At 35.7% G+C, this 18,977-nt stretch overlaps 1 protein-coding gene across 1 annotated transcript in view; it reads right to left on the bottom strand.

Moving 5' to 3' along the window:
* Nucleotides 1-5,414: 5,414 nt before the first annotated feature.
* The window catches only part of IL20RB (interleukin 20 receptor subunit beta), a 29,286-nt gene continuing 15,723 nt past the window's right edge, over nt 5,415-18,977 (bottom strand). The window contains exons 5-7 of the mRNA XM_031959795.1: nt 15,278-15,428; nt 12,643-12,785; nt 5,415-7,338 (exon numbers count right to left, since the gene is read on the bottom strand). Of these exons, the coding sequence (XP_031815655.1) occupies nt 7,213-7,338; nt 12,643-12,785; nt 15,278-15,428 (420 nt within the window). The 3' untranslated portion in view covers nt 5,415-7,212. The remainder of the gene's footprint in view (nt 7,339-12,642; nt 12,786-15,277; nt 15,429-18,977) is intronic.

Raw genomic sequence — 18,977 nt, 5'->3', positions numbered from 1 at the left:
ATAAAGCATTTAATAAATATCATATATTAACCTTGGAATAACCTTGGTGCTATTCTTATTCTCATTTTATAGATGAGTAAACTGAGGGGAGGCAGAATAAATAACTTGCCCAGAGTCACACATCTAGTAAGTGTGAGGTCTAACTCCAAGACTCTAATCTCCTCTTCTTTCTCCAACCCTTTCCAATGCCAAACTTTCATGTTAAGTAATAAGCAAATATTATTTTCTTTGGAATCTTAAAATGTCATGGAAAGAAATAACCTTAAACCTTATCTAGTCTGGCTCCCAAGATTTACAAATAAGGAAAATGAGGCCATTAGTTCTAGTCTCACAGACACAAAATGAGCAGATAGCAGAACTACACTCAGAATTTAATTCTTCTGTTTCCTAGTCCAGTGATCTTTCCTGTATATGTCAAATGGATTATAAGGATATGGTAAGTTTGCAGAACTTAAAAACTATAAATTGCTATGCCTATTTAAGATAGTAAATCAATTCAACAAATATCTTTTAAACATCTTAAAGGCAGAGAGGTTAAGTACAGGAAAGATCAAGGAATCAAGATTTGGGGTCAAATGCCATTTTGATGCTTACTAACTGTGGGACCTGGAAAGAATAATAAATAAATCACTTAATCTCTCAGAGCATTGGACAGCTCTCTAAAATCCTAAATTATACATTGCATTCTGCTTTGTTGGCAGGAAATCCCACACCCAGGAAATCACAGATTAAGAGCTCAAAATAATAGAAGAGATGCTTCAAGGCCACCTATCATCATTAAATGAACTATAAGGATAATAACTAACTGCCATATAAATTCAGAGGAAGGAAATCACTTCAGGATGGTGTGGTCAAATAAAGCTTTGAGAAGAGCTTTAATCAGGATCTCAAAGTATGAGTAGGATTGGAGGAGATGGAAGAAAGTTAGAGGACATTGAAGGTATTATATGCAAACATGGAAAAACACATGGGTTGTCCGGGTGTGGCTGTGAGTATTGAGGGGAGAGAGGATTATAGAGGAAATAAACTTGGCAGAAACTAAGAGATTTTTTGTGAGTAATCAATAAGAGATAGAGGTTGGGGGGTAAAGACTGAGAGGGCCTTTAATCTGAGGCTAAGAAGCTTGCATGGTGTCTTCTTGGCAATAGGTAGCAATTGAGGGTTTTTGAGCAGAGAAAATAACTAGCATTTAGCAATTTCAAATTAGGTCTTCCAAAATATTTTCGTCTTTTCTTAAACTCTCAAATATTCTCCTCCTACTTTCATCTCTCCACTAATGGCCTAGTCTTCAAATCTACTAAAATTGAGGTCATTTGATAGTGAGCATCTTCAAGTCCTTTCCTCCAGCACATTAAACCTCTCCCTTTCCACTCCTTTTCTTCTTTTTCTCAGAAGATAAGGTAACCCTTATCCTTGCCTATACTTACACTCTTCTTATCCCATCATTTCATCCTTGATACCTTACAGTATTCACCATGTACAGTAGACCCTTAATAAATGTTTTTTTGTTTACTTTGTTTTTTTTTTTTTTTTTTTTAATGGCACAGGTGTCTTAGCAATGTAATGGTTTCAAAAATACGAGTTCACTTTAAATTTTCTGCACCTAACACATGGTTTTTTCATTTATTCCCTATTCACTGCCCAAAACAGTAACATCAGTAGCAATATTACCCAATTAATGTATGAAATGAATTTTTTTTTAAATAGCAAGAAAATTCAGAGTTCACTATTTCTCTTGGACAGGGTGCTTCAGAGCCTAAATTTTCATTCAGAGTAATATTAGCAAAATTACAATAAATTACATTTCAATAAATGTGAATAAGTGTTGGTTAAAATGAATTGACAAGTCAATAGCATTCTAGGGAGAGAAAGATGAGAGGTCTGTAAGGAAACTATTGCAGTGTCCTGGGGAGTGAGTGAAGCTTTCTCAAGAAGTCTATGAGACCAGGCCTAAGTCACATGATCCTTTCCCAAAAATCAGGCCTTGGGCCCAGGTTGCAGGAAGTCACATGATCCCTAGGCCTAGGGGTCTCTGAAGGCTAAGACCCTAAGGAAGTGCTATGGCACCTAGGAAGCAGACAACATTGGTCAATGATGGTTACTTCCTTTTAGTCTATCCAATGAACAGGCTTGGGTCTTTTGCTATTTAACCAGTTTTCCTGCTTCCAACTAGTCAGCCGAGCACATGTTGAAAGCTGAGATGTCTCCTAGATGTGCTTGGGCCTTTTCCCTGCAGGGACTAAATAAATGCTTTCTCTTTATACCCGAAGATGTCTCTGATTAGTTAATCTGAGAAAGGGGGTCTAGCACCCGCCCCACGCAGGAGTAAACACCCCCTCCCTGAAGGCTCAAGGGGGATTTCCTAGAGTTGAGGACCAAGGCATGTCCTGCTTGCTCAAACCCAAGACCGGATAACTGGCATTTTTTTTACTTTTACCTTTTTTATTTATTACAAAAGACTGGGCTCTGAAATGGAAGCTACAAGAATCTTAGTAGGAGCAGATACAGAGTTAACTTATGTTCCTCCAACCAGGTGTGTGGGAATAAATTCACACTATGCTCAATCATGTAGGAACTTGGGCTGGCAGTGGAGAAAGGGAGTGATGGTGAGGGTTCTGTGGACTGAAGGGTTATTGCCATATCCCCAGCACTTATGCCATACCTGGCACAGAATAGGTGCTTAATAAATGCTTATTGGTTGGTTGATTGCACTGCAGACCACACAAACAGCATGGGAAGCTGCACCAAATTTCAGGAAACCCAAAGAAACACCCCCACTCTCACCCCCTTTGAGGTATTTCCGTTGCTTGAGTAAGCACTTGTCAATGCAGTTAAACCACAACACCTGTGCTGGGTCAACAAGGCGAGCTAAATTTTCAGAGGATGGCTATGTTCTTTCTTACCATCACTCCCTAATGTGGAAAGGCTCTATCCCTGGATACAGTATGAATTCACTGACTAATCAAGTTGGAAGGGGACCTTCAGGGCCATCCAGTCCAACTCATACTTGAATAAGAATCCTGTCTACAGCATAACCTCCTATATATTACAAACTGCTTGGAACAGGGTGTTCCCACACCCAGGAAATCATAACTCAGAGTAACAGAAGTCATATCAAAAGATCTATGTCTATCTAGGGGTTTATTAAGCCATTCACAACTCATTGTTAAATTGTTGTTGTTAGGTCATTTTAGTTGTACCTGAATCTTCATGATCCCATTTGGGGTTTTCTTGGCAAAGATACTGCCATGGTTTGGCATTTCCTTCTCCATCTCATTTTACAGATGAGAAAACTGAAGCACTAAAGATGAGAAAACTGAAGAACTAAAAACTGGAAACTGAATGGATGTCCATCAGTTGGAGAATGGCTGAATAAATTGTGGTATATGAATATTATGGAATATTACTGTTTTGTAAGAAATGACCAACAGGATGATTTCAGAAAGGCCTGGAGAGACTTACACGAACTGATGCTGAGTGAAATGAGCAGGACCAGGAGATCATTATATACTTCAACAACAATACTATATGATGACCAGTTCTGATGGACCAGGCCATCCTCAGCAACGAGATCAACCAAATCATTTCCAATGGAGCAGTAATGAACTGAACCAGCTATGCCCAGAAAAAGAACTCTGGGAGATGACTAAAAACCATTACATTGAATTCCCAATTCCTATATTTATGCACACCTGCATTTTTGATTTCCTTCACAAGCTAATTGTACAATATTTCAGAGTCTGATTCTTTTTGTACAGCAAAATAACGTTTTGGTCATGTATACTTATTGTGTATCTAATTTATATTTTAATATATTTAACATCTACTGGTCATCCTGCCATCTAGGGGAGGGGGTGGGGGGGTAAGAGGTGAAAAATTGGAACAAGAGGTTTGGCAATTGTTAATGCTGTAAAGTTACCCATGCATATATCCTGTAAATAAAAGGCTATTAAATTTTTAAAAAAAGAGAAAACTGAAGTAAATGAGGTTAAGTGACTTGCTCAAAGGAACTGGAAACTGAATGGATGCCCATCAGTTGGGAAATTGCTGGATAAGTTATGGTATATAAATATTATTAAATATTATTGTTCTATAAGAAATAATCAGCAGGATTATTTTAGAAAGACCTGGAGAGACTTGAACTGATGCTAACTGAGCAGAACCAAGAGATCATTGTACACAGCAACAACAAGATTATGCAATGATCAATTCTGATGTACTTGGCTCTTTTCAGCAATGAGGTGATTCAGGCCAATTCCAATAGACTTGTGATGGAGAGAGCCAGCTGCATCCAGAAAGAGGACAGAAATTGAATGTGGATCACAATATAACATGTTCACCTTATTTTGTTGTTGTTTGTTTACTTTTTCTTTGCTTTCTCATTTTTTTCTTTTTAATTTGATTTTTTCCTGTGCAGCATGATAAATGTGGAAATATATATAGAAAGATTGTACATATTTAACATATGTTAGATTACTTGCTGTCTAGGGGAGGGAGTGGAAGAAAGAGAAGGAGAAAAATTTGGAACACAAGATGTTGCAAGGGTGAATGTTGAAAATTATCCATGTGTATATTTTGAAAATAAAAAGCCTTAATAATATAAAGAATGAAAAAGAAAACTACCCTCCTTGCTCTTCCCTCTGGGACCAAACAAAAAGTATCCTAACCCTTCTTTCTGTCAATAAATATTGAATACTAAAAGACTGTTACACAGCACTAAGTCTCCCTCCTTTTATATCTCTTTTCCTCCAGGATGAATATCCTTAATTCCTTCAACTAGTTCTTTTTTTTTCTTTTTTCTTTTTTTTTTTTTTTATTATAGCTTTTTATTTACAAGTTATATGCGGGGGTAATTTTACAGCATTGACAATTGCCAAACCTTTTGTTCCAATTTTTCCCCTCCTTCCCTCAATCCCCCCCACCTCCACCCTCCCATGGCAGGTTGACCAATACATGCTTCAACTAGTCCTTAATGTCAAGGTTCTTTATCATTTTGTCTGCCCTTTTCTGGACACTCTGACCTTGGAGACCTTACTTCAAGAGGCTTGAATAACCGAATATAATAAATAAAATTCACTTCTTACAATTTCATCTAAGATATTTTTTCTCTCTTTAAGAACAATCCTAAAATAACTTATTTAAAAATTGTCATTTCATTTGTACAAATTTAATTCTAAATGTTTCTAACTGCCTTTGATGCATGTTTTTCTCAGTAATAAAAATGGGACAGAGCTTGGACCTGTGATTTCATAAGGATAGGGAGCTCCCTCTTACCAATGAAGATTGTCATCTTCTCTGCAAATTATAATCTTAAAGAATTGCTGATGAAGTGTATCAAGATCAATTAGAAATGAATCATGAGTCACATTGTTTTAGAAAATTGTTCTACCTTGTCTTTCTCAGAATATATTATTTTCCATTTTAATAATTATACAGATACCTGATTTCACCAATGTGTTTATTCTTTCCAGTTACACAGATTTCAATCCCTCCACTCCTCATTCTGTGTAATTGTTAATCTATGTCTTTCCACAAATCTTTCATTAGGAGAGTCTACCCCATACAGAGTAGTCCTTTATCTATTTCTCTTATTATCTCTTGAATACCAACATGGTACTCAGGCTGTCAATATATTGGCTTTCATTCTGAATTTAAAGTCATATTTTTGATTCTAGTCCTCAGTGATGAAATTTACACTTCTTTTCACATGCAAGCCCTGAACTATTACTGATATGTTGCAACCTGCATACATCTACTTGCATATGTAACTAGGTAGGGTTTTTTCTTCATTACCTGCTGGGCTACTTTAAATATCATTCTTTCACAATTGTGATATTCTGTGAGCCTCAGCAACATAACATCACCAGAAGAATAGTAGTGTTAGAAGAGATGAGAGGTTTTGTGGTTGCAAGCAGTTTGGTATCCTTAGGAGAAAGTGCCACAAAATTTCCCAATTGTGATCTAACCTAATCTCTGCCTCCTACTACACTTACTGACAAATTTTACAATTCAACATAGCAAAAACTCCCTAATTTCAGTAACATCAAACTGTTTACAAATTGGTCTGCATAGCAGAGCGAGAGGTAAATAATTCAAGTCATTATTAAGTATCCAGGGCTTCAGAACTATTAAATGCAAGTTTGCTGGTGTGTTGGAGATTCTCCATGCTGAAGTGCTATGAAAATGAATAGATAAATAAAACTACCTAATATAAGTTGTTCAAAGAAGAAAAAATATAATGCAAGTAAACATTAAGAAGGGAAATAATTCAGACTTTCATCCATCCAAAAATATTTATTAAGCACATTCTGGATGCACATGTTGAAAGATATAAAAATGTAAACAAGATGTGATTTCTCCTCTTGTAGAGCTTACAATCTGATCAGAAAGACACACTTGTGACTAAAATGGAAGAATAAGAATATAAGCTACCATTCTGAACTATTTGATCCTTTACTTTTCCTAAAGTTCATCCTTGCTAGGACCTGCTCCAAGACCTCACTACATTTCATTTCAAAAAGATCCTTCTCAAATAGTTCTTTCAGTCTTTATGTATCTATAATAGTGGCAATCCATTCCCTTTTCAATGAAAAGAAATTTTAAAAATAATGCCAAATGACTGGAAATTAATAAATTGTGAACAATACATTTCAATACCTGAGAAGACCAAATGGATTGTCAATATATCCATAGCTATTATTCAAGCAGCTTCTGTATTAGTGGAAGGTAGGAGATACCAACTCTCCAGGATTGATGGTAAAAGCATTTATGAAGGTAGTTAAGTAAAATAAAATTTTGCCAATTTTTGCTTGGCTAGCATGAATGTCAGCTAATACTATATCAGAATCCTGCTTCATAAAATCAAATGGTCATATACTCCAACTGCATCATTTTATAATTTTATAGAAAATGGAGGTCCAGAGAATGAAAATGACTTTCCCATACTCATATAGTCTTTTAGCAGCAGAACCAAGGCTAGAGCCTAGACTTTCCAATGTCTAGCCCAATGAATCTTCCATGATACCAACATATCACTGGTAAAAGTCTTCCTGAAGTATTTCTGCCAAACAGCTAACTCCGAGCAAATAGATCACAAGTTATATCCTGAGTTTTCTGATTTCCTTTCTTGAGAGTGAAACTGTCTTCTCTGATTGCTCCTGATGTCCAGCTACTCTGTATCCTGATGAAGTGTATCAAGAAAGCCAGAGTTTTCTATAAAGTCTCTTGTATCCATGAACGAAAGAGCTCTTCAGAGTACATCACCCGTACAACTGTGTCACAGGTTTCAATGTCTTCCTTTTTACAGCTTATTAACTTCTGAGGTGAATCTGTTATTTTCTGGAAAAGAAAATGTTTTATATGTTTAAAAGTATTGTACACGTATAATCTATTTCAATTTGCTTACTGTCTTGGAAGGGGGGAGGGAAGAGAGGGAGGGAAAAAATTTGGAATACAAAGTTTTACAAAAAATGAATGTTGAAATGAAAAATGAATCTTTACATGTATTTGGAAAAATAAAGTATTTTGGGGAAAATATTTTAAAGTGAATCATTATTTAGCAGTAATGAATTTTCTTGCAGGATAATCATGTTATTATTGGTAATTCTCAATTCTCAAGGGAAAGACTTAAATTAGGGGTTCTCCAAGAGGTCCATCTTTTTTAATAGCTTTTTATTTACAAGATATGTGCATGAGTAATTTTTTTCAGCACTGACACTTGCCAAACCTTTTGTTCCAATTTTTCCCCTCCTTCTCCCCACCCTCCCAGATGGCAAGTAGACTAATACATGTTAAATATGTTAAAGTATATGTTAAATACAATATATGTATACATATCAATATAGTTATTTTGGTGCACAAGAAGAATTGGACTTTGAAATAATGTACAATTAACCTGTGAAGGAAATCAAAAATGCAAGTGGACAAAAGCAGAGGGATTGGAAATGCTATGTAGTGGTTCACACTCATTTCCCAGAATTTTTTCACCAGCTGGTTATATTCATCATTAAACAAATGGATCTAATTTGGTCCATCTTATTGTTGAAGAGAACCATGTCCATCAGAATTGATCATCATATAGTATTATTGTTGAAGTATATAATGATCTCCTGGTCCTGCTCATCTCACTCATCATCAGTTCATGTAAGTCTCTCCAGGCCTTTCTGAAATCCTGCTGCTGGTCATTTCTTACAGAACAATAATATTCCATAACATTCATATACTACAATTTATTCAGCCATTCTCCGATTGATGGGCATCCACTCAGTTTCCAGTTTTTGGACACCACCTGCCATAAACATTCTTGCACATACAGGTCCCTTTCCCTTCTTTATAATCTCTTTGGGATATAAGCCCAGTAGAAACACTGCTGGAACAAAGGGTATGCACAGTTTGATAACTTCTTGAGCATAGTTCCCAATCGCTCTCCAGAATGGCTGGTTGTATTCACAATTCCACCAACAATGCATCAGTGTCCCAATTTTCCCACATCCCCTCCAATATTCAGCATTATCTTTTCCTGTCATCCTAACCAATCTGACAGGTATGTAGTGGTATCTCAGAGTTGTCTTAATTTGCATTTCTCTGATTAACAATGACTTGGAGCATCTTTCATATGGCTAGAAATAATTTCATTTTTTTCATCTGAAAATTGTCTGTTCATATCCTTTGACCATTTATCAATTGGAGAATGGCTTGATTTCTTATAAATTAGATTCAATTCTCTATATATTTTGGAAATGAGGCCTTTATCAGAACCTTTGACTGTAAAAATGCTTTCCCAGTTTATTGTTTCCCTTCTAATCTTGTCTGCATTAGTTTTATTTGTACAAAAGCTTTTCAATTTGATATAATCAAAATTTTCCATTTTATGATCAGTAATGATCTCTAGTTCTTCTTTGGTCACAATTTCTTCCTCCTCCACAGGTCTGAGAAGTAAACTATCCTATGTTCTTCTAATTTATTTATAATCTCATTCTTTATGCCTAGGTCATGAAGCCATTTTGACCTTATCTTGGTGTATGGTGTTAAGTGTGGGTCAATGCCTAGTTTCAGCCATACTCATTTCCAATTTTCCCAGCAGTTTTTGTCAAACAGTGAATTCTTATCCCAAAAGTTGGGGTCTTTGGGTTTGTCAAACACTAGATTATTAAAATTATTGACTATTTTGTCCTTTGGACCTAATCTATTCCACTGATCAACTAGTCTATTTCTTAGCCAATACCAAATGATTTTGGTGACCGTTGCTCTATGATATAGTTTTACATCTGGTACAGCTAGGCCACCTTCATTTGATTTTTTTTTTTTATTAGTTCCCTTGAAAGTCTTGACCTTTTCTTCTTCCAGATGAACTTTGTTGTTATTTTTTCTAGGTCATTAAAATAGTTTTTTGGGAGTCTGATTGGTATAGCACTAAATAAATAGATTAGTTGAGGTAGTATTGTCATCTTTATTATATTTGCTTGCCCTAGAGTACTTAATATTTTTCCAATTGGTTAGATCTGACTTAATTTGTGTGGAAAGTTTTTTGTAGTTTTGCTCATATAGTTCCTGACTTTCCCTTGACAGATAGATTCCCAAATATTTTATACTATCAGCAATTACTTTAAATGGAATTTCTCTTTGTAACTCTAATTGTTGGATTTTGTTAGTGATATATAAGAATGCTGATGACTTATGTGGGTTTATTTTGTGTCCTGCAACTTTGCTAAAAGTTGTGGATTATTTCTAAGAGCTTTTTAGTAGAATCTCTGGCGTTCTCTAACTATACCATCATATCATCAGCAAAGAGTGATAATTTGATTTCCTCATTACCTACTCTAATTCCTTTCATCTCTTTCTCAACTCTTATTGCCGAAGCTAGCATTTCTAATACAATATTGAATAGTAATGGTGATAGTGGGCAACCTAGTTTCACCAAAAGTCCATCTTGATCTGCTGATCAATCTTCATGGATTATCTGGTTAGTCTTTAAACTGCTTCCTGCCATCATGCTTCCTTTCTCACTTCAGTGATTTGGATTGCCACAGTCACTCTCCCCCACCCCTTCAACTCCACACAGATGATCATAAAATTGACACAATCAAAACTAGACTCATGTGAAATCTGGACCCTGGATATCAGCTATAATCATTTTACACAAAAAAACTGAAATCCAGAAATGATAAATGATTTGTCCAAGATCATATTGCTAGGAAGCAGCTAAAATGAGGATTGAACACAGGACTTTATTAGCTTAAGGCCAGAACTATTTCTACTATCATACAACTACTTCCTCATGCTAAGAGGTTCTTTCCCTCTCAATTAGGAAAAGTTTGTTGAAACCTGAACTAGATCATCCCAAATCTAAATTTTATCAATAACTTAGATATTCAGCATTCAGCATTCTTACCAAATCCATCTCTCTGTGGACATGATGATGAGGAATCAAGAGTTAATTGTATTGCATGCACGACAGCACATGTATAAGATATCAAATTGTTTGCTTAATCAGATGGAAGGGAAGGAGGGAGAAAAATTAGAACTCAAAATTTTTTACAAATCAGTGTTATAAGTTGTTTTTACATGTAACTGGAAAAAATAAAATGTTTTATAATATATTATTTTCCCAATTATATGTAAAGACAATTTTAGCATTCATTTTTATAAGATTTTGAGTTCTAGATTTTTCTGCCTTTCCTCTTTTCCCTCCCCTCATCCTAAAATGGTAAACAATTTGATATAAACTAAATAAAATATCTTAAAGAGCTAATTGTACATTTATTTTAAAACATCTACTTTTCAGACCTCAAAAACAAATTCATCAACCTACAAGTACACTGCTTCATTCTGTTTTGTGGTACTCCAGATAGTATTGAACAAAGAATAAAATGGACAATGCTCACTTAAAAAAAAAAAAAAAAAAAAAAAAAAAAAAAAAAAAAAAAGAACTTCATCCCTATTGTGTTTACCTTTCATTAATTATTATCAGAAGTAGGTAGGTGGTACAACGAATAGAGGTACTAGATTTGGAAACATAAACACCTGAGTTCAATTCCATTTATGATACTTACTAGATGTAAGACCATAGGTAAGTCTTTTAATGCTTGTTTGCCTCCATTTGCTCAATTATAAAAGAAAATAATGATAGTACCCACCTCCTGAATTGTGTGGGGATCAAGTGAGATAATATTTGTAAAGTGGTTAGCATAGTAACTGACCCATAGTAGCCCTTTAAATACTTGTTCCCTTTGGCTCCTATTCTTTTTATTAGCTTTGGCATGGACCAAGATTCAAGTATTCCCTATATCCATAAAATTAAACCATTGTTTTCTGCACACATTGGTGTTATTTACTCCAATTGCTCAGATCAGGAACTGAGTCAAATATCATTAGCTCTGCTTAAGTTGAAGTGTCAATCAAATGAAACCAGATATTGATAAAGAGTGCTTCATTCTGATTCACTCAAAATCAGTGAGTTGATCTATCAAAAACATTAATTAAGGACTTACTGTTTACCAAATACTGTGCTAAGCAAAAGGGATACACAAAAAAGGCAAAAGACATCCCCTACTCTTAAGAAGCTCATAGTCTAATGGGAGACACCACTTGCAAACAAGCTGTGCACAAACAGGATGGAAAAAGGATAAAATGAAGACAAATTTCAGAGGGAAGACAATAGCATTAAAGGGGAATGACTTTTTGATGAAGAGAGGCTTTTAGCTGGAATATGAAAAAAAAAGTCAGAGAAGGCAAGAGATGAAGATGAAGAAGTAGAGCAATGAAGGCACAGATGATAGCAAGTGAAAATAGGCAGTCAGGAGATGGCATTTTGTTGTCGCAGCAGCAGCAAGTGTCACAAGAGAGCAGATTGCATGGAAAAGGAGGAGAAAGTTGGGTAAGGTACTGGAAAGGTAAAAAGAGGGAAGAGTCAGATTAGGAATTTGCAAGATGTTATTACTAGATGAGAACTTAGAAAATGGCCAGTTCACCTCCATTTTATAGGTGAGGAAACTGAGACTCACAAAGATGAAGAAAATCCATAGATAGTAAATGGAAGAGCTGGAATTTGAACTCAAGTTCTTTGGCTCCGATGAGCTTTCTGCTATTCCCCATGTTCTCCCATTCCTTCCCATCAATGCAGGAAAGAACACTCAGGCAAGTCTCTGTAACTTTAAAGACCTCAATTTTTTCATTTGTAAAATGAGGCGTTTTGAACTAAATGTTCTTCAAGCATTTTTCCAATCCAAAAATCCAAAATTTTAGTTTAGGGAGAGAATGGAATAAACCCAAAAGGAACTTCTTTATAAACTAGAATCTTTCATTCACCCAAATTCCAGGTAATTGGCAATCATTCAAACAGAACAAGATAAGAAGAAATAATTTGGCGCCCACAGGCTCATCATCCACAATCAAATGGAAGAAAATTATCACCAATAAACAAACAATTCTCCTTTATGTGAAAGAAAAGAAAGATAAATAGTACCACAACATCATGTCATTATTTAGCATCAGATAACATGAAGTCCCACAAATATATTTTTTCCTTCCTATCTGTGCATGTGCAAGCTGTCATAATGTACACAAGTACCCAAAGTATATGTTCCAGATGAAACGTAGTCCCTGCCCTATTGTAAGTAAAATAAAATAAAACAAAACAATTACCAGTGTATCTGGAAGGACAACAACAGGACAGCAAGAATACCGCAGCAACTGGCTCATTTTCCAGATGAATAGAGGCAGACCCACTACAAGCAGTATTAAACCCGTAGAGGAGAACAGGACCAGAGCCAGCAGATGGGATTCATCTAGAAACAAAGAAACAAACCAGTTTATCAAAGCTTACTGAAAACATTTCTTGCTCTACGTCTGGAATGATCCATAATTTAAGCAGCAAAAATAGCAACTAAGATTGCTGACGAAGGTCATGGGTGGGATAATAGCAGTTGAGACTCCTGGCCAAAGCCAACTTTATTCATGGATGGCATAGACAATTAAGATGCTACCATCCCTGAAATTCCACAGCTAGGGGGAACAATGGACAGAGGGCCAAACTAAAATCAACTAATCAGAACTTTAAGTCAGGAAGACCCATCTTCCTGAGTTCAAATCCAGTCTCAGATACTATTAACTTGTGACCCTGGGCAAGTCATTTCACCCTGTTTTGCCTCAACTTCCTCATCTGTCAAATAAGCTGTAGAAGGAAATGGCATGGTATTCCAGAATCTTTGCCAAGAAAACCCCAAAGGGGGTCACAAAGAGTCAGACACAACTGAACAGCAACAAATAGTTTATAGAAAGTCTTATTAAAATGCAAAGAATGTCAGGGGAGGGATAACATAAGCCACTGATGATCATTAATATTTACATGTGAGTTAGTTTTTCATTTTAACAGATAGCCTGATATAATAATAACAGGATAGAAACTCCATTAGATGGGAAGGAGAGGTCCTAGGTGCTGCCAACAACAGATAGAACTAAGTGATATGGCAGTATAGGTCTTCTGGACATCCAGGGAACCTGAATAAAGGGCTTTCTTTTCTCAGAGAAATTCAAATAATGGCGTAACACATATTAGGGAATTTTTTTTTAAAGAATGGGTGGGATGGATGGAATGGTTTCTTCTAACCCTCAAAATCTGTGAAAGGCACTAACTAGAGCCTTTGTAAGGTCATTCATTCATATTATAAAAAATAAATCTCTGATTTCAGAACAAATTAAAAAAAAAAAACTCTCTAGGAACCTTTCAAATCAATGCACTGCCACGAACACAGATGGTCTAAGTACCTTGAACTCTTGTCTGTTACTATTACTAACTAGCTTTTTATAACCTGGAGCTTGTTATTTCACCTTCAGGATTTCTATTTTCTCATTTGGAAAATGGAAAGGCTGAATTAAATGAGCTAGATCTAAGATAATAGCTTTAAAACAGACAGCTAGATGATGTGGTAGACACTAGCCCTATAATCAGGAAAAACTGAGCTCAAATCTGACTTCAGCTACTTACTAGCTGTGTAACCCTAAGCTAGTCATTTAATCCCAATTGCCTCAAAAAAAATTTTTTGAGATAATAAATTTAGGGCTGGGAGCTCTAAGTGGTGTGCTGAAACTAGCTCAAAACCAACTCTCAAAAGCCAATTATTAAATTTTTCATGTTAGAATTTACATCTCAGAACTTGGCAAATTACAAATCAGGGTTTGATTTATTGTTTTATTGATTGTCTAGATAGATTTGAGAAAGTGTTGGGAAAAATGTTAATAATGCAGATTAAACGCAAAAGTATGTTGAATGAACATTTTTATTTTTTGAGAACTAATTAAATATTTACAAGCATATTCCAGGCTGGGAGAAACAAGAAATGTCATTTAATTCAATCCCCTCATTTACCTGATGAAAAATCTGGGACTCATACATTTGTCCAAAATCCCATAGGCATCTAAATGGCAAAGCTAAGCTCTCTGATGCCAACTCCAGGATTCTTTCTATTGTACCACATTACCTCTGCTCCTTCCAGGTCTGAATTTTTGTGAAATAAACAAACATGGAGAGTGTCACCTTGTGGTTAAATATATTCAATCACTCTTTTTATTGACTGATATTTGTCCAGAAGTTTAACCAATAAAGCTGGTGGTATCTTCTTCCTTAAATGTCACAGAACTCTCCAGGATCTCTTTGAGAAATTGAGAGAAATTGCAAGAGAGACCCTTTCAGATAATGACCACCCAAATGCCAATTAGAAGACCTAGTTTTTAACCAGGTCATCTCACTCACAAAGACTACATTAGACAAACATGAAACAGGGCCAGTCACACAGAGTAGTCGTAGTCAACTGTTTAGTGTTGCCTCATCCTGAAAGTTCCATCCAATAATTTGACACGATGGGAAAATTACTCAGTCTTCCCTGGTTTTCCCAAGTAAAAGTGTCCTTTTCCTCCTCAAAATTTCTAAGGATACTTTGTCAAAATTCCTCCTTTACCTTCATCACAACCTACCTTGAATTATAATCATCTGAACACATATCATAGCCTTTTGATTAGAATGTAACCTCCTTGAGGGCAGGAACTGCTTTATTATTATTTTTTTAATCTCCACATACCTAGTATCAAAACCAATGACTTGGACATAACTGGAATCTTAAAAATGGTGAATTTGAATTTGATCAGCAAAATTAGTCTGACCTTGGATGTGGAAAGAGAAAAATAAATGTGGCTAGATTATTCCTGAAGCAGACAGCCAAAAACAAAAACAAAAAAAAAAATAGTCACTCATCCCAAGTAAGTGGTGACATTTTTTTTTTACCTTGTGCTCTGATGCATTCAACTTGGTTAAAGGCACTGCTTCTCTCAATAATTTCCACAACAGTCTGGGCTTTCACACAGTACTCAGCTCCCGCCTCCATAGTCACCAGATGTTCCAGACTGCCACCTTCCCTCACAATCTTGTAGAGTTCCTTTTGGAAATTCATAGTGAATACAGTTATATTCTGAGAATGATGGGTAGGGAAAAAATTGTCTCATTTCTATTGCAGGAATATTGGGAAAGGGAAAGATTTTTGTTGCCTTATTTTCCAAGGACCTGCTGAATAACATTCTAATTCCATCAGAGATCATGCTTAGTCAAGAGACTCATTTTTAATGGTTATAGAGCCATGAGAAGACATTTGTGCACTTTAGACAATGAGTTCTGCATATATTTTAATGAAAAGTGCTGGGCTTGAAGTCAGAATACCTTCATTCAGGTTATGCAAGCATGAGTGACTCACATTGACTAGGTGAGCTCTAGATTCCTAATCTGTAAAGTGAGAGGTTTAACTAGATCATTTACAAGGTATCTAATTACCTCTAATATTCAGATTCTAACAACAATGTAAAGAAAAATAAACTTTGAAAGATGTAAAAATTCTGATCAATATAATGACCATCTACAATTCCAAAGAAGCAATGAGGCATGATACTGATATCCTGTCTCAAAGTGTAGAAAGAGACAGCAATAGACAGTGTGGGAATTTGTTTTTCTCGACTATGTATATTCATTTCTTTTTCCTAGTGGGAAGAAGAGAGAATGACTAGGGATGGGGGTTCTAAAACAATAAGAGAACAAAAGAAAGCTAGAAGGGCTTACCAACAAATAAAACCCCTTTGAAAATCACATCTTGAGTTTATATATTTTGAAGGAAACACAATCTATATATAATATAAATTTACAGTTTCATATATATATATGTGTGTGTGTGTGTGTGTGTGTGTATGCATTTTTAAAAGTGCCCTTCATTTCCTGCCTCCCTCCACTCCTGCCTTTTGTGGCCTTGGTCTTTGGGTATTTGACCTACCCCTAGCCTCAGCTAAGATGGCTACTAGTTGGAAAGATACTGATGAAAGTTGCTGCCAGAAATCAACTGAAACTCCCTATATGGCTCTGACCCTTATATGAAGGCAACTAAGTGGATAGGTGATGGACCTGGAGTCAAGAAGATTTCAGTAGAATCTGACCTCAGGCATTTACTAGTTCTGTGATTATGGACAAGTCAATTAAACCTTGTGTGCTTCGTTTTTCTCAATTATAAATATATAATATAAATATGATATCACCTCCTAGGATTGTTCTAAGGATCAAATAAGACATTATTTGTAAAGTGCTCTGTACAATGACTGGCAAAAAGTAGGCCTTCAATAAATATTGGTTGTCTCCTCCCATTCCCTCCCTCCATTATTTTTTAAGATCCTAAGCTCTGGGAGAGTAAACACTGTTTTTTTGCTTTTTGTGAGTGTGTGTGCCCAGAGCTTAGCATCGTACTTGACACATAGTAAGCACTTAATAAATAGTTCATGTGAAAAAGAGAGCAAATAATTTCAGAAAAGCCTAGAAAGACTTATATGAACTGATGCTGAGTGAAGTGAGTAGAACCAGGAGAACATTATACACAGTGAGATTGTACGATGATTAACTATGATGGACTTAACTCTACTTAGCAATACAGTGATCCAGGACAATTCCAATAGACCTGAGATGGAAAATGACATTCTTATCCAGAGAGAGAGAACTATGGAGACTAAATGCGAATTGAAGCACATTGTTTTCACTTTTTTTGTCTGCTTTTTCTTTCTTGTGGTTTTCCCCTTTTGTTCTGATTTTTCTTTCAAGATATGACTAATATGAAATATGTTTAAAATGTTTGGACATATATAACCTATCAGATTGCTTGCTGTCATGAGAGGTAAGGGAGGGTAGATGAAACTTAAAATCTTCCAAAAATAAATGTTGAAAACTATCTTTACACATAATTTTTTAAAAAAGAAAATAGTATTGAGGGGGAAAAAAAGGAAAAAAGAGATTCAAGAGAAGGAAGGTGATTAAGAGGATGTTAGATTTCAAGATGAAAGAGACCTTAAAGGTCATCTGGTACAACCCTCTCATTTTACTGAGAAGCTATGAGTTTTTCCATGAGTCAGATAGATAGTAAGTCTCTGAGACAGGACTGAAATATAAATCTCCTTGACTTAGAATCCAAATGTTCTATCTACTACACTAAACTGAGGAAGAAAAAGTAATGGGATATCTCATCCAGGAAGAGCTCTATTCCAAAGAAATGTAGATTGGTTGAATGTGTTCTTATTACAAATTTCTTGAAACACATAATTCACATTATCAATACCCTCATAGAGTTCTGACCAATATTATATTTTCATTCATGCACCACATTTTAACAGTAAATACTCAGGCCTATTTGCTTTCAGCAAGCTGGGTTTTCTCTTGGTTTTGGCTCCAACCCTCCTACAGGAGCTTCTCCTGGCCTGCTGTGGTTCTGCCAGTGATTGTCTGACCATTCCAAGTCAGAACCTGCCTCAACACATACAATTAAGGTTTATTTCAGCGTTGGCAATCTGTAACCCAATTTTAGCACTCCAGTAGACAGTCAAATTGCAATGCCAAACTTCTCTCCTTTCCGAATCTTAATTATCATAATAAGATCTGTTTTTCAAAGGCCTGCTCCTTTACCCACCCTCTTCCCCAGCATACGCCCTATTCCAATTTTCACCTGTGGGTATAGATGCCCCACCTCCAGGTACACATGAGCAGATGGAGGCATTTATAAGCCAATTTCAACAAGATGAAAAAGATTAGGAAGCGTTTTGCCATGTACACAACTTGTTAGGGCACAATCACTGCAAAGTAAAACTAATGAATAATAAAAAACTAGATCAAGAAATAGCAGGGTTTAATAGTAGCAGTGTCATTCCTCCTTTTTTCACAATCCCTTCCCAAGAGATTTATGCTACCTCTGTTGATCTAAAATGGATCCCTAATTGAAAGTTTAGACTACTCCAGGAATAAATACTACACTCTCATTCCACAAATATTCATTTCATTCATTTTTTGCCTTTTTTTTTTTTTTTTTTTTTGCAAGGCATACTACCAGATAGGCAAAAAGGGCCTCAAAAAATATACTTTGTGCAAAGGGTCAGCCAAAGGGCCTGGCAAACTAAGCAACAGAAAAGACCAAGGTACACTTTGCCAGGGAGTACCAGTAATATCTTTTCTTAAAGAAATCATAGTCCTCAAATATTCACTCTCCTAGCCAATGACTAACCTTTCCAGCAGCCCTTCACACAGTAATGGATTTCAATACTTTGAGTATAAAGGTTTATTCAATCTCTGAGCCAACATACTCTTTTGTCCTGAACTTAGCATCTCTCTTTTTATCATTTTGAATGATCTGATATTTCACCAGTTTGGTTTTCTCTACATCTTACTATCCCCCATAAACTCTGTCCATGTTTAACCATGAATGGTCAGTAAGAGCTGCTTAGCATACTAAAGGTTTGGAGCTTGTTGTTTGTTATTATTATTGTTACTGGGTTGGGTTGGGGGGTTTTCATACCTGAAGAGTACCATTGTAAGATCATCTATCAGAGTCTACCTTATGTTGCAATAGTATCATATCTAGCCCATTGTATATGATGGTGGTGATGGTGATAATAATAATAATAGCATTTATATA

Source organism: Sarcophilus harrisii, chromosome 3 (assembly GCF_902635505.1).
Source record: "Sarcophilus harrisii chromosome 3, mSarHar1.11, whole genome shotgun sequence".
Lineage (NCBI taxonomy): Eukaryota > Metazoa > Chordata > Mammalia > Dasyuromorphia > Dasyuridae > Sarcophilus > Sarcophilus harrisii.
This window is presented reverse-complemented; position numbering and strand designations above follow the sequence as displayed.